Below are 17060 nucleotides of genomic sequence, written 5' to 3'. Positions count from 1 at the left end.
AAAATTAAGAGAAATAAAGTTTGTCTTTTATGTATTTCTCGATACAGGTGAATAATACACAGTTAAGTAAAAGAAGTTATTGTGTATTTCTCAAAAAAGGTAAACATACAATACACATGTTTTCATTTTCTACTGCCTACATAACCCTCCTGTCCACTACTCTCCTGCTCAATCGATCTCTATATCACATCGATATCAAATATACCACAATGTCAATTGAATTTAGAAATATGAATACCCTGAAAAGGCGGCAATATTATTATTAACGAAGATTTCATCATGCTTTGACGACTGATCTGACTGCTTCAAATGATTTAGGCGGAACTGTGGAAATATAAAGTATATCAATGGCCTATTAATTATTTTGAAACTAGACATCGAAATATGGGCTGTATGGGAAATGGATAATGTAAAGCCAGCAAGGAAAATATCACAATTCATTCTTTTATTGATCTTACGAAATTCACTGTAGTTCAGGGCGTGAAAAGAAAGTCTCTCCAAAAATACCAAGGAGGAAATATATTTAGGGTATACCAAGGATACCCTATATTGGGCTGCCAGACAGAAAATGGCTTAACGCCTTTGTCGCGGGATAAGAAAAAAAAGAAAAAGGATACCCTAAGCAGTTTTAACTTGAATCAAATGAAAGGTGAGGTTGTATTTTATGTAATAAGCAAATTTTTAAAAAACCCACAATTTGCGACGAAAATCATTCAACATGTACTGTGAGCAACTTATGAAGTTAAATGTGACTCTGGATGCCACTATCCGAGAGTCTAGACTTTGCTTTAGGAACTAACTGATCACTAACCATTGCAATGGAAGAGTCCTTACATGTCAAATATTGCAATAAACACAATCCCCATCGAAATGTGAATGTACCTGACTCCAAAATAGGATTGAAACTAAGCACAAAGAAACTGTTAGAAGAATCAAAGAATTTTGAACTAACATTTGAATAGTCAAATAAACTCTTAATTACATTATTAAGAGATCAGTAATTCTATTAAAGAGACAAAAATTTTAAGAATTCTTGAAATTTCAGTAAGAAAAAATGTAGGTTCTAACAAAGAAACTTGAATTTAAATGATATTTTTATATAGCTTAGCAGCAGGCCACCAAATAGAAATTAATAAAAAAAACTTCATTTTCTAAATTTTCTCACATTTTGAGCTTATTTTAAATAAATATGTGATAAATAAATTCTGGTTAAAATCAAAGAAATCAATGTTCATTTAACATTTTAGTGAAACCGATTTCAATTTTATTTTATTCGTAATAATTTCCCTGAAAGCCCCAGATTTCCAAAATAGGACTAAAACGGATTTAGAGGCTTATTACGAAAGTAAAAATGACAAAACCCAATGAAACTAGATTAAATGCCAAAAAATTTGAAGACTGCTATGAATTGACCGGCAACCCCATATTTAAATAAAATACAACATTAAAGGGAAGAATTAAAAATAAATAAATAACAGTTACCTGTGTGATTTATGCTTCTTGTTTGGTCAATCGGCCAGTTTACTTATTTTTCTGCAATGTGATCCTGACCAACATGAATCTTCGTCTTGGCATCAACTGAGCAAGATACGGGAAGGATCTAGTCATAATTTAATTACCGTTAATATTATATTTTACAGTTGGTGGAAGCAACATATTAGCTTTAGAGAAAAGGCCGGATGAAATGATGCATTGTAGATTTCCCTGTATGAATGGAGGAACTTGCGTGGGCGACAGCTGTCTCTGCAGAGCTGGTTACCAAGGAGAATTCTGTTCAGAAGGTATTAATTTCTTCTTTCTAGAATTTAGTTTGATTAAATATTATATCTTGATAAATAAATGTACGTCTTTGCTGTAATTCCTTGCACTTTGGCTATTTTATTTCTGGAAGCCAAAATATACTTAAAATTAGATTTCATAACTTAGGACATTACTCTCATTTTCTAACAACTAATAGGATGTTTCAAGTGTTTTTGTCTTACATTCAATTCATTGAATAAACTGTTTACATGAATCTTGGTTTTTTATCATGTAACTCGACAGAATGTAACGGTATCAGTTGTTTGACCAAAAATAACGAGTGAATTAAAATTTGATATTTGGGCGATATAGAAACATTATTTTATCAAAAGTTTTACAGCAACAGCCATAAATTTACTAATTTCCCATTTCTAAACCAAGCTCTGTCTCAGAAAAAACTATTCTCAGGAAACGAACTTATATTTATACACGTAAGTACTTGTTTATATAAAAATTAAATAAAATTACTCTGCTTCAAATAGCATTTAACAACAGTCTCAGAACTATGAAAAGATATCTAATAAACTAAATCTAATATTATTCAAAATTTTCTTCCTTAAAGAGGCATAATAGTGGCTTTTTAGTTGCAAGGAAGAAAGTTGAAGAAAGAAAGCAGCATGGTTTTATTGGAACACCCACTTCGCCTCACTTCAAGCGGAAATTCGAACTTGTTTCACTTCCTCCGACTGCTCGCTTCTTCACAATAAACTTATTTGTGGTGTAAACAATTTTTGTGTGGGGTTGCATTGATTTCCTTGCCACCAAAGAAAAATTAATTACGGGCAAAAAGACAGCTGGAAGTGATTAACTTGGAAGAATAAACAAATGAGACAGTTTTTCGTAATCATTAAAGTAAACAGTCTAAAACCCCAACAGCATGCGCATTCTAAGACACACAAAAATATTAATTGGACTATAGATTTAAGTGAAGATGCAATTTTAAAAAGAACTGAAGCTAATGACCTCAGGGCTGAAGAATTGATACAAATTGCATATTCAGTGCTTCTGATGAAGCTTAATAATGATTTTTTCAAAAACTCTCCGTGGTTTTTAAAAAGAGCCTGCTTCTTATATTTTAAGGCTAACGATTTACACTACTTCCATTAAGTGTGAAATATGTTTTTTTCAGCTATTTGTAAGGAAAGCTGTTTAAATGGAGGAAGATGCATTGCTCCGGACAGATGTGCCTGTATTTACGGCTACACGGGCAAAAGATGCGAAGCTGGTAATAATTTAATCTTGACATTTAGACAAATACAACGGAATACTTTTCTGTATCACATAACACAAAGGATGATGTATTAGAGACACAGCAAAGCTTTGAGTTATATTCTGATTAAAAGTTTTTATGTTCCAATCACCTCCTAGTCAATGTTTCTTAGTAGTAGTTCCTTCGTTGAATCCTTTCTGAAAAGGAGTGTAATGGGTGGGGGGGGGGGCAATTAATATAAAATAAAGTGTTCGACCACTCCAATTTTAATTTAGTCAAAGAAGGATCAGGGGAGGGGGACACCACTAACACTTGAAATACCCTTAGTAAAAAATATAATTAATGTTTATTCAACAATTAAGGAATAAATGACGTTTACAATGCACTTAACAAAAGGAATAAAGTCTATATTACAATTAAAGAATAAATGACAACTTACAATGCACTTAACAAAATGAATACATTCTATATTTAATTATTTCTTAATTACTAGACAAGGTATTGGGGATAATTATTTAAGGAACAATTAATATAACGACAGAGTTCTGACTCTCTTTTAGCGCTAATACCAGGCACGGTATTGGAAGGATACAGTTTTGACAATGCATTAAATGTACAGGGCTGTGTACAGGGTATTCTCTATAGTTACAAATACCATACAAGGTATCCTGGCATAAATTATTATTGGAACCATCAGAACCCCAGACGGGGGTGGCAAGTAATTTTCTCTTAATAATGAATGTACAAGACTTACATACATGTCAGATACAGAAGGTACAATAAATGATAACAATATGGCCATTAAAGTCCAATTCTTAACAGACAAGCTCTCCTCATTAGCACTGGCACATGTTCCTCCGGCGGAAGGACGCCATCAATTTGGCGGACCGACGCACAGTACACAAGGTCAGTCAGCAGTTCTGTCTCTGTTGAGGTGCCCAAGGGCAACTGAACTTCTACCTTGCACTGGCCACCATCCCCACTATGTCCAAACAACCAATGCTGCCAACGGACAATTGACGCTCAAAGAAAATTCTGGTCAAGGGGGGCCGCAACTCCTTGCGAGGATCCAACACTTTCTTACACATAGACATGCACTAAATTTGGAAAAACCATTTCCTGATAAAGGTTGCCGCAAACAGGTGGAGAAATTAAGGGTAGGGAAATTGCGAAGACTGCGGATTACCTTAACTGAACTGAGAAATCAGCGAAAGACAAAAGAACAGTTCACCTGTTCAAAATTAGGATTACCGATGGTAACTGATATAAACAGCAGAGACTTGGATCAATTCAGGCACTAATATCTATTCGTACAAAAGTAGAGTACAAGATTCGGGCAAGTTAGACCACAAATTACATTTCTTGCCAGTTTAGTTCCGACACAAAACATCAAATCTATACCAGCCTGAAGAACTATTCTAAACTGAAATTAAGGCTTATCGAACAATTTCCTACTTATACTTTAAGGCTAACGAATTACATACCCTTATTTCCGAATCTCAACTCGAGCTTCCACATGTTAGTGTTAGAACAGCGAACAAGCAGAAATCATACTCCAATTTTTTTATTAATTTACAATTTGTAACAATACCCAAATTGTTTGATAATTGTTTCCCATTAAAAATTGGTTTTTAAAAGAGTGCATCGCAGTATCAAAAACGAGGAAACAACTGATTCTTCTTAAACAGCACAACCGTAAGCGTTCTAAATACCGTCTATTTGCTTTCTCAGCTCCGATAATTTTTAATTTCGTTAATTTTTTTTTAAATTTTCTATTTTATAGAACACTCCAAAATATTGAAAAGGAAAGTTAAGATAAAGGAATATTGAGGGAAGTTGCACCTTAATAAGTAATCTATTCTCAAACACAGGTATATCAAGTACCCGCATATTAAAGACATAGAAAGATAGAAAATTGAAAATAACACAACTAATACTGTTTTAAGGAAACTGACCAAAAAAGAAGTTTTTTCTATGGTAACTGGGCAATTTCTAATTTTTAACAATTTAAAATTAGCTGTATCCAATGTCTTTTAAGCTGCCCCTGAAGAATGTAGCGCCATTTTAGTCTTCTGAAGGCCTCTGGTTAAGACTTTCGGGAATAATGAACACTGAACCCACCAATGAGTAAAGACTAGCAATTGAAACAGCAAAATGAAATTGGCGCTAACTTACCACTAACTAGATTTGACAGGTCCCAAGTTATTAATTAATAAATATAATTATTTAATTCAAATAGAATTAGCGAGAGCTCATAGTCTTTAGATATTCAAGGTGTCTGACCTCAGATTACAGGACAGGGCCGTGTTTCACCAAGGTGTACAATGGGATGTGTCAGGCGCAACTGGCTGGAGTTGTCTGTACAAGAACGCTGTGCTGTGCAACGGTCGGCAAAGCGTGGGGACATCCATGCGAGAAATGCCCCAGTCATCTGGAGTGCGACGAGGGTTACATCAAGAATATTCACACAGGACAGTGTACAGGTGGGTACATAAAATCTTTCAATCTTTTTTTTTATTTTTGGCGTACCGGCAGTAAAAACGAGACCATAAATTCCTCGTAGACAATTGTTACTCGACGACATGTTCCTGGAAATTGAATCTACGATTTGATACATGAAAAAAAAGTGTAACTAATGTTTTAACCTTTGCTACCTTGATAAATAACCCCATCAGTTTCTACTTCCAACATAGTAATGCTAAATCACACACTTTGTATTACATAAGTTATTTCATCTAAGAGTATTGATAATTATTTTAAAATTATTTTACATTAAATAAAAAAGTTTATAATTTATTGTCAGAACTACAGATTCAATTTCTGACCATCTTGACGTCTATGGTTGTTTAAAGAAGTTGTAACTGATGTTTAAAAAAACCGAAACCTGTTGAATGAAAAATTTATATAGAAAGGGAGTAGTTTGACATATCATCCTGACGATTTCCTGAGAAGACCATGAAGTTAGTGCTGGACAACTATCGATATATTGTGTCTGTTACGCACAACGAATTGATGATTCAATTGCAATGAGCATTTGTGCTGTTGAAAGTATGGGGGGGGGGGAAACAACTCTAGAAATCTCAAATTTAGAGTGGACTTCCTAGATATCCTAACAAGGACTGGTTGGCGAAAAATGGTTGGAAAAACACCCACCAATAAGTTTGAAGCCAGAAGCCCAACTCCAAATCATAAATCTGATCTAACTGTCAAATTTCTTGCATTATTATTTTATATTATTACAACTATGATAATTTATTGTAATTAAAGACAAGCATGCAGAGACGAAAACCTACAACTTTATCCAGCGTTGCCGGTGAAACACTTATTTAAAAATAATTCTGTTTCTTTTATAGATATAGACGAATGTGAAGCAATTCCTGGTCTTTGTATGGGTGGAAGATGTATTAATACAGAAGGCTCATTTAAATGTGAGTGTCCGATCGGTCAAGCGAGAAGAGATGATGACAATACCTGTAGAGATGTGAACGAATGTCGCGAAAGGCCTGATATTTGTGAAAATGGTAGATGTGTAAATACAGAAGGAAGTTTTCATTGTATATGTGAGCCAGGCTTTATACCAAATCGCGACAGTACAGCTTGTATTGGTAAGTTGTTTTTTATACCGAAATGTTTTGCTTTAAAAATTCAGTAGAGGAAATATAATTATTTGAGAGATTTTTGTATCCAGACGCAAGACAGGGCACCTGCTATACTGCCGTCTCCAAGGCAGGAATGTGCATGCACAGTCTATTGGTGCGCTTGTCCAAGAGGGACTGCTGTTGCGGCATGAACGTGGGCAAGGCGTGGGGCGAGAACTGTTCGCTATGTCCGCTCCAAGGAGAAGGTATTTCTTTTCTTACCTCTGGTAGTCCCTGTTCATTGTCATGGAATACTATCTGCTTCACAAGATTCTCCAAACCATGCATTTTCTTCAAATTACCAATATTTAATTTAATTCTTAATAACTATGGGTACTTTTCGAAACTCTACTCTGTAATGAAATAACACCTTACAGCAAGCTTACATAGAACTGCCCAAAACAAACTTTCATAAAAAAAAATATTAAAGTTAAATGTATTTGTCTATTTAATGTATATTGGAAGTTTATAAAAAATCCTTGTAACCATTTTCAAAAAAAGTGAAAACGCCTTTTGAGTAAGAAGTTTAGCGACTTTCTACCAACTCGATTTTTACAGAACAGTTAACCCCTTTCAACTAATTTTACTTTTAAAAAAATCTCGTTAGAGGTACTCTACCCAACCCTTCCCAGAGGTTAATCTATTAATAGAATTTTCTGGGAAAATGTTAGATCAACAAATATTCCATTGGTATATTTTAAAAAAAATCGAATGAGTTGCTTTCGAAAAAACCTCAAAATAGTAAATTGGTCTAAATCTTATTTTCATTCTGCTCTCCCAAATTTGTATTATTTCAGGAAGTAATGGCAGTTTTATTTCAGTTCAGCTCTCCCAATTTATTTCCTTTTAATATCTCTTTATTTTATTTCTGCCTTCTGAACTATTTCACAATGTTTCAGCCTTAAACGACCCTTTATTCTGTAATCTTACGATAATAACGAATCTTTATTTCTATACTCTCGCTGATATTCACTTTTAAAATCTTAATTGGTAAATCCTCTTTCATCCATCTCCTTACACGGGGCTATTATTCCCCGTTTCCTCTAACTATAAACACAATTTTCACCATTCAAAAAGTTGTGTTTATATGAAGCAATTAAAAAACAAAACAAAAAATGCGAGTAAAAGGAAATTAAAATTAACTTTGTCAGTGCGAAAATTGAAGTTTCTAAGAGCCGTTATGTCCTCCAGCATTCGATACACACTGCTCTGGAATGAGTTGTTTATTGGGACCCACTTGTCACATTTTATCTCATTGTACAAATTTGAGAGAAATTCACATTAATACTACTTATACTTTCAATAATTTAGGAACAACTAATTGAGTTTAGCTCAGCCTCAGGCAAACTCTCGCTTATCATGACGCACCCATTTACATTCTATGTTCAAACACCAACACGCAGTCCACAATAGATATTTTAGGCCGTGGATTTGGCTTTTATTGAGCCAATCTTCACTCTTCAGAGATCTAATATGGTTATTATACTTGCAGTTTCTTACACACGACTCTGCGGTGGAGGAGAGGCCGATCCTGGACATACAATGAACGTGGATGAGTGTGGCCTGAGACCAAATATTTGCGGCGGTGGCCAGTGCACTGATACTTCTGATGGATACACGTGCATTTGCTTTCCTGGATATCAAAAAAGTCCAACGCAAGTGTGTGAAGGCTAGTTAATATTTTTTTTAACTTTTTTTATTTAATAAAATGTTATTATTTTTGTTATAATAAAAAAAATGCCTAAAATGACATAATTTAGTAGGTACTTCTTACTTAGTGTACCGTATACTCAATAAGATTAACTGTTAGAAAAACTAAACTGTCGTAAACAGACAGAAAAGTTTTTTCTTACTCTAGAGAAAAGTCGTTCAGAATATGGTTCAAGTAAAAGATCCAAAAATATAGAAGCTTTTGGGGGCATCAAAAACACATTTCTTATGTGTTGGCAGATTAAACTTGGCCTTTCTAATTTAGCTTATTAGAAGTATCATTCAACTTCCCAAATTCCTGCAGACAACTGCTATTCGATACCACTTTCATTTTTGACTAATAAACTGACTAATCTCTCTTTTAGATGACCATGCTCCTCCATAACGCCCTTGCAGAACCCCAACTTTTTGTCCGCAATGCTATCGACTGCATAAAATGTAATTTACTATAACTTTGAGTACAATTGATCTAATTGCTTGATGCAACGAATTAAATTTAGTGAAATTTTATTTCTAACGAAAACAGAAGGCAAGAGTAATCATTACTCAAAATTGTCGATTAAAAATTATTGTACGAATGGATTTAATTAGTGCCCAAAACACGCTCATTGTACTCTATTGTTGTACAACCGGTAACCTTATTAAATCAAAGAAGGCGCCACGGTATCCGAGCGGTTAGAGGCGAGACCTGCGAAGCTAATATGTATTGTGGTACTGGGTTCGATTTCCGGTCTTAGGCCTTGTATTTTATTTAATGGTTAATAAAAGAAATTTACAGGAAAGTATGTTTGCTAGTCGCCTACATTCACGACACCTAATTTGGTCGTTAGACGTAAAGCCTGTTTAATAAAATAGGCATTACTTTACTTCACTTAAATCGAAGAGCTGTTTAGGATAAACCAAAAAACGAGAGATTCCAAATTTATCAGGAAACAGCAGAATCTTCAATGAAATAGACGCCCCTCCACATACTCACACTCATCACACATGCACACTAGATAAATTATACTAAAAACCTCTTTGTACTCTACGTTACTGAAGGACAATTATAAACTCAAAACTACTCATCCAGCGCAACCAATCTTCAAACAAACAACAATTAGCCAACATAATAAATATGGCTTTGCCTTCCAATGAAACTCTGCTTATAACATTCGTGAGACTCAAACGCCCCTGCAAACTAATTAATAAAATTACACCCAGTCATCTACTTAATAAGTACAATGTAACGTTCTTTTCTTCAGTGAGATCCCAGGGCCAAAATTGAAAGTTAATGCGGAGGTTCTCATTGCATGCACATTTCAAGATTATGTGGTGCGCGGTTTCCTCCAACGACAACAGTGATTTTTTTCCAAACCCATTCCCCACCATTTGCCATTTATGATCCCTAGTCGCTATCTGTTTGTACTAGACACAAGTCTAGGTATACGTAAGAACAAATTCTTGGATCTCTCCTTTGATCTGCGTTTCATAGACCAACATATTATAAGTGATCCTTCATGTTCAAGTAAAGTTAGAGGTGTCTCTCTAACCTCACTTCTTCTCATGCGTCTTGTAACCAACATAGTAACAGTTAGCAAGAATAGTTGTGTAAACATTTGCAACTAACTTCTAACCTCATTTAAAAAAAAAAAATCACACCAAAATGTGCGCCAGCTAGTTTATTTATTGACTGAGTGCATAATGAAGTGTTGTTAATTCTAAAAGTCTAAGGATTTATTGATATCAAGAAGCAGCGTAATGTTGTCCAGAATGATTGACCAGGTTTCAGGGGCACTTAGATGTCTGAGCCAAATGCTTTCAAGGCATTAAGGAAGTAAACAGAGGGGGCGGTGCCTACTTCATAGCGAGGCTGAGCAGTCGCAGCAGCCCTTAAATTCTTTCACTTTTAATTTGGAATATTATTATTATTTCAAAACTAATCTGAAATTGAATTTATTTTATTTTTCAACCTTTTAAAAAAACATTTTTTTTCAGATATTGACGAATGCCGGTTGGGATATTGTATGGGTGGAACATGCTTTAATTCTCCAGGAAGTTTTCAATGTACTTGCCCTCCAGGTTTTGATGTTTCTTCAGACGGAAGAAGATGCATTGGTAATGAGGCTCCTTAATTTTTTATTCTATTCTATTCAACAATTAATTATTTAACCAAATTTATTTCGTAAGGATTTAATTATTGATGAATAAGTATGTAACGCGGGAAATGATTTCTCGAAATTATCGTTATATTTAATGTAAAGTTATCTCCTCTGAATAAGGAAACATTCGTGCTGGAATGTGAACAAGTATATTTAAAAAAAAAAATTAAATATTCTTCTTAGCCCAGCTCTAGGGTGACTCACTGAACTGAAACAGCCACAGATCAGTGAGTGGAATTATAACCAGAAAAGATTTAAAGCTATTCTCAGTATGAGTGAATGCTGGTGAATTAAATACCTTCACAGGGCATTGTCGACTCGGTGGACTTCTAATGAAGTTCGACCTAAAATGCGAACCCCTGCTGATTCTGTGGGAAGCTGGAGGGGACTCCAATTCACCACCTGATAACTGGCAGCTGCAGTATAAGATCCTTCTGATGCTAATCAGGGGTTGTAGGAGGATATCCGGTGCAATTTGTTTTGCATTAAGGCGCCACGGTAGCCGAGCGGCTGGAGGCGAGACCTGTAAAGCTAATATGAATTGTGTGGCACTAGGTTCGATTCCCGGTCTTAGCCCTTGGATTTTATTTAATGTTTTTTTGTTTTTTTTTGGCATTGGCTTTCGCCATAAAGTCTAGGGGCACCTAGGCATATCACCAGAATAACACTCACTCTCCATTCTTACTTATAAATACTCCATTCATTCATCCCTCTACTATATAAAACTATTTACATATTCTACAGCTAATGGATTGATCAGTACTCTATATTCCTGCCATCCTTATAGCTTAACCTAAATTAAAATCACGTAATCCTTCTCTAATCATTTTCTTCCATTCATTTAATGGTTAATAAAATAAATTTACAGTAAAGTATGTTTGCTAGTCGCCTCCATCCACGACATCTAATCGGTAGTTGGACGTTAAGCCCCGCCTGAAAAATAGGCGATTACTTTTTACTTTACTTGTTTTGCATTAGCGTTCCAGTTAGCCCGCTTCCCTTTTACTCTTTACTTCCAACCAAGTCTATTTAATATTTTTAAGGTAATATTCATGGTATAGGCTTTTAAACTATGCATTGAACTGAAAACTATTGAAAGACTGTTGTTGAACAGAAGTTTTTAAAATAGAAAACTTCCTTTTCCTTCATCACTTGACAATAGCGACGTGTAAATGATATCCTCATTAGAGAATGTTGCATTCTATAAATAAATTTAGTGAAGTAAGTTTTCAATGGAGTAATAGGTATCTATCCAATCTATTTCTAGTAACTTGAACGAATAAAACCCAATCTCTTGTTTCAATAATAATTTATATTTCATTGTTCAACAGATCACGATGAATGCTCGCAAAGTGGGATGTGTGCTAATGGCATATGCATAAACACAGATGGATCTTACGAGTGCAAATGTAGAAATGGCTTTGTCCGGTCGCCTACAGGTCACTCTTGTGTGGGTAAGTAATGATTAAACGGCAATGCCATGAAATTCATTTTTTTTTTTTAATAATAATAAAATTTGTATGCGCCATGGTAGACGAGCGGTTAGAGGCGAGACCTGTAAAGCTAATATGTTTTGTGGTTCTGGGTTTGATTCCCGATCTTAGGCCTTGGGTTTTATTTAATGGTTAATAAAAGAAATTTACAGTAAAGTTGTTTGCTAGTCGCCTCCGTCCGCGACACCTAATTGGTAGTTGGACGTTAAGCCCGCCTGAAAAAATAGGCGATTACTTACTTACTTAATAAAATTTGTAATATTTATATTCAATTTAATATTTATAATATTTTTTATTGAATTAATCAATTTTCGTACTTACCTTCTTTTACATTTTTAAGAATAAATTTAATCTTAAAACTGATGAAACTAGAATAAAATACGAGGGCACATAGTTAAGTTAATAACATTCATTGTCAACTAAATATTTGCAAAATATGCGCCAATTGAAGAGTGCGGATGGAGTTCTTAACAATCTCCAAATCAAGTGTGAGAGGGTAAATGTGATTAGCCGAAAAAGAAAACCGCCAAATAGTAGAACTCTCAACAATTTTCTATTTTCTTTCTTTCTTTTTGCGCGCGCGCGCGCGCTTTACGTCCAACAACCTTTACATCTAGCCCATATGAACTTCTGTTGATGAATCTTCGGGTTTTTTTTTATCATTTTAAGCATATAGAGTCCTGAATTTCTCGTTTCGGAAATGGTAGTTATCTCTAGTTCGATGTAATTAATATATTCTCCTACAATAATAATATCCTCCAAATTGAGTAGGACGTATAACACCCATAGAAATGTTCACACTTATCAATCATTAAAGCAATCTTCTGTTACCTAATTTTAGAGAAAACTCGTTGTGAAGCTACAGCTTCAATCATTTCATTAGTTTATAGTTTTATCTCGACGCTTGATACTTTAGAGTGCGGTATGGGATTGAATTGTTAATCATTAAACTTATCCTAGCAGGCGTTCCAAAAGGCTCCGTCCAAGGACCAAAATTCTAAGCGTTATATACCAATCATGCGGCAAACAATCCTAGCCATTCTAGAACAATGATTACCACTCACGCTGACCATTCCATATACCTTACTCACATCCTGACTTCCCAGGTATCATACCGTAATATACTGTTGAAATTATGTGCTGTTGGAGAACAAGCTTGCAATTTAACATCATTCAATCATTGCTAAAAGTAAGGGTAGTTCACGAGTGGGGATGTGTTCACGTTGATGTTATTCTGTCATAGTATATTCATAGTATCATAGTATATTTGGTTTTAGTTATTTCTTAAACAGTATTCTAAAATTGAAAGTAAAACAATCCAAATTATTTATTTAAAAAATTACAGACAGTGATGAGTGCTACGAAAATCCATTAATTTGCCTTAATGGAAGATGTGAAAATGTCCCCGGATCTTACAAATGCATCTGCGAGGTCGGCTTTACAGTGTCATCAGACGGCGCCTTTTGTGTCGACACAGATGAGTGCTCCTTATCAGGCGTCTGTACTAATGGAAAATGTTTCAATACCGAAGGCTCCTTCAAGTGTATGTGTGATTCCGGTTACAAACTTTTTACAGATAGAAATAGTTGCGTCGGTAAGCATTTTGGTTGATTCCACCGATTTTAATTATCTCTTACGTTCTTTTTTGCAAAATTTATTTTTTTTTTCTTTTGATGTTATTATGTAATTATTTTATGGTGAACAGTTTTGCTTACGTTAATTTAATGTGGCAATAACACAGACTTCAATGTGGCCAGATAACGACGAGTGCCTAGGCCAAAATCCGCCTTGTCAAAATGGAAGATGCATTAACACAATCGGAAGTTTCAAGTGTGAGTGCCACGTTGGATTTAATCTAGGCCCAGATGGAAGATCTTGCGTAGGTAAGCTGTTAAAATGTTTATCAATATCACTTTCATGTGTTTCTAATGTTCTTATACTTCAAAGAAATAATTTTAACAAACCAACTTTTGAGGTGTAGGCGGAGATTAAGCAAGTAAACAATTTTTTTACGTAAATACTTGGGAAAATCTTCTACTCCAGAATCGAACGCAGTGCCACCTTGTCCAATTTTTTAAAAAAAAATAGAATTCCTGTTGCTTCGTCAACAGATGATAATTAGCAGCTTAATATTACTTATTTATTTTTTTAATTTATTTGTTATTCACAATCTACAAAAAGAATAAAATGTAATCAGTGAATATGATGAAAGAAGACTTCATGACTAGATCAGCTTGAGGAGAGAAGCTGCCCACTCTCGCTGAAGTTACTTTCATTAATGAAGCTGGTCACGAGGCCAACAGGGTTTCAATCGTCGTAGACGACGATCTGGAATCGTTTTGAAGGCAAGATTTTGAACAAGAGGATTTGTATAGAATGGAAACAGTCAAAGAATTTTCTATATTTAGATTTAGATTCGTCAGTTACGTATAAGATTTTGAGATTATGAGTTATGGAGGGTGGAGTTAGAGACATAAAATAAAGAATTCGTAATATGACGGAGTATTTTTGATTGGAAGGACTGGATCTTCTGTAAATTGGAACCCCACAGCTCAAGTCCGTGAGTCCAGATCGGTTTAAGTACGCAGTTGTATATTAGTCGTTACTTAAATTAAAAATTAAAAGACAACTTTTGTTGGAAAACTCTTTTAGATCATGTCAGGCCTTCCAAAAGCAGCAATTTTTTTAAAATGGTCAAAAATGTCTGTTATTCCCACACAGTATCGCTAGCGTTTCCTAAACGTCTGTTTGAGAAAGGCAAAGGAAGCGATTGGTCTGGGATCATAAACACGGTCTATTTTCTTGCTAACATTTGATATTGAAGTGACTTATAAAATTGAAATAGCTTGATTAAAATACTATTGGCAGAGACATAAAATGCCAATTTTCTTTCGTTGCAATAATATGACTATGTTTAATTTTTATAAAATAAAAATAGTGAACGTTCAGAAAATATGCGTAATGTCAGCGTAGATTGAACTAAAAATTGTTAATGGGGTCACGATTTTTGTTCGTTACTCTTTCATTTTGAGTATGTAATGCAAATATAAATATAAATTCAAATTTATATTGGAGGATTATCACATCTTCGCCCCTCGTTTTTGCACACTCTTAATTTTTACTATAATTCTCATTATTGGTGTGTTCTAGAACCTTCATTTGGAAACAGTTATCAGATGTTCTGGCATATATTTCGCCAAGTTTTATAGATCTTTATTAATAACACTCATTTCATTCTTACTTTTAAGATACGCAAAGAGATCTGTGTTATTCTTCATATCAGAATGGTTTATGCAGCAAGCCATCGCTAATGGCTGTTACAAAATCTAGTTGCTGCTGCTGTGCAAGTTTTTTAGAGCATCGTTTGGCATGGGGCACTCCGTGTGAACCTTGTCCTACACCTGGTGGTGATGAATTCAGCAGATTATGTCCTCATGGAGTTGGAATGACTAGCGGTGGAAAAGGTAAGATTATAAAGTGAATGATCAATTTAATAAGAAAACTTTAGATTAAACCCGTGTATGATTTTAGCAAAGTACAAACACGACAATGGAACTATTTGCAGACGACCAGGTTTTTAATTTCCAATTATGAGAATCGTCCACGAATGGCCTTATTGCACGGCCTACAATTAAAGCTTTCTGCTAAAACATCAGTTATAACCTTCATTGAAGATTAAGATTAAAAAACGGGACGGGACCTGTGCCCCACGGCACCGCAGCCACTAGAGGCTTATTGTGCCTTCCCCTTTTGAGTCTAGTAGTTAAAAAAGGTTGAGGACTTTTCCTACTAGTTCTTTTTGCACTACAATCTCCTTTGGTCTCAACGTTCCAAAGGTTTCATAGCGCAACCGCTCGATTGCAACACAATCGAACAACAGGTGAGAGGCCGTCTCCTCCTCTTCACAGTCTGCACAGCGGTTCCAGCTAATAAGCCCCACCTTGTGTAGATGTTTCCTGGACCTACCATGCCCTGTGAATAGGCCTGTGATCAGAGTATTCTGATTCCTACCCAAACTCAGGATCTCTTTGGCTCTTTGCTTACACAGCAGAGGTTTAATAATCTTGCTTGTACGAACCGAACCCTTGGTGGTCCCCAGGACAGGCTCCAAGAAAAGTTGCGAAATCGGTTTTTAGTTTTAGCGCCATTTTCAAACTAAGATTTCGTAAAATTCTTCACTTCCAATTTAATCATTATATTTGTTCAGCCGCCCCAACCTGTTTGCCACGGTACATGTTGTTGATGATAATGGGTTTGATTAGAATATGTAATGAATAACTCCTTCACTACGTATATCGACTTGCACTTAAAAACTCACCTGTTTTAAGTATCAGTAATACTAGAATTCTTAAAATCAAATAATTTCTTTTAAATAATTAATTATTTAATTACAGATATAAACGAATGTGCTCAAGATCCATACCTTTGTGCCAATGGCGCCTGCGAAAATATAATGGGCAGCTATAGATGTGTATGTAATCCGGGATTTGAAGAAGATTCTGCAAGAAAAACCTGTGTTGATATAGACGAATGCAAATTTTACGATAATATTTGTAGCGGAGGACAATGTCGAAATACTCCTGGAAGTTTTCAGGTAAATTTTTACTTTATTTATTGATTTATTTTTAATCATTTGATTTTTTGTTCCTCTTTCTCTAGTTTATGATCGAGCAGAATATATACAAACGTATTGCATTAACAGGATAATCGAACTTCGAATAGCAATAATATTTTATACATAGTGAAGGAATTTACGTTGCCGCCGTTGAAATTTCAAATATCTGGGTGCCGTTTCCCCTCTAAATACAACGTCTGCGATGTTAAAAAAGCCCAAATAACTAATTGGTGTATTTGGATAAAAAAAAAAAAAAAAAAAATACCACGTATCGAAAGTTGAATATTTTCAGATCTATAAGATCATTCTGCGCCTTTCGATGGCTAGGAGATGTTGTTTAGATAAAGTAGATGAGGTGGAGACTAAGTTAGAAGACTAGTAATAAATTTGCATACGTGTTATCCTAAGCATTGATAGGATTTGTGAATTGCCGTGTTTGCGCACAGCGTATTC

At 34.9% G+C, this 17060-nt stretch overlaps 1 protein-coding gene across 6 annotated transcripts in view; it reads left to right on the top strand.

Moving 5' to 3' along the window:
• Window positions 1-17060, top strand: part of LOC141450635 (fibrillin-2-like) — a 146989-nt gene that overhangs the window by 72146 nt on the left and 57783 nt on the right. For 5 of the 6 annotated variants that reach the window (XR_012456202.1, XM_074121227.1, XM_074121228.1 and 2 more), the window contains exons 4-15: window positions 1641-1781; window positions 2930-3025; window positions 5299-5493; window positions 6364-6615; window positions 6699-6854; window positions 8141-8317; window positions 10336-10455; window positions 11831-11953; window positions 13338-13586; window positions 13750-13875; window positions 15241-15456; window positions 16387-16586. Coding sequence is in view for 5 of the 6 variants with exons in the window: in XM_074121227.1 (XP_073977328.1) it covers window positions 1641-1781; window positions 2930-3025; window positions 5299-5493; window positions 6364-6615; window positions 6699-6854; window positions 8141-8317; window positions 10336-10455; window positions 11831-11953; window positions 13338-13586; window positions 13750-13875; window positions 15241-15456; window positions 16387-16586 (2051 nt within the window). In the remaining variant the exon portion in view is untranslated. Of the gene's footprint in view, window positions 1-1640; window positions 1782-2929; window positions 3026-5298; window positions 5494-6363; window positions 6616-6698; window positions 6855-8140; window positions 8318-10335; window positions 10456-11830; window positions 11954-13337; window positions 13587-13733; window positions 13876-15240; window positions 15457-16386; window positions 16587-17060 lie in introns of those variants that run through there. The other variant, XM_074121230.1, reaches the window with a different exon arrangement.

The sequence above is a fragment of the Rhodnius prolixus genome, unplaced genomic scaffold, assembly GCF_049639745.1.
Source record: "Rhodnius prolixus isolate KJV_2025 unplaced genomic scaffold, Rpr scaffold_8, whole genome shotgun sequence".
Taxonomy (NCBI): Eukaryota; Metazoa; Arthropoda; class Insecta; order Hemiptera; family Reduviidae; genus Rhodnius; species Rhodnius prolixus.
This window is presented reverse-complemented; position numbering and strand designations above follow the sequence as displayed.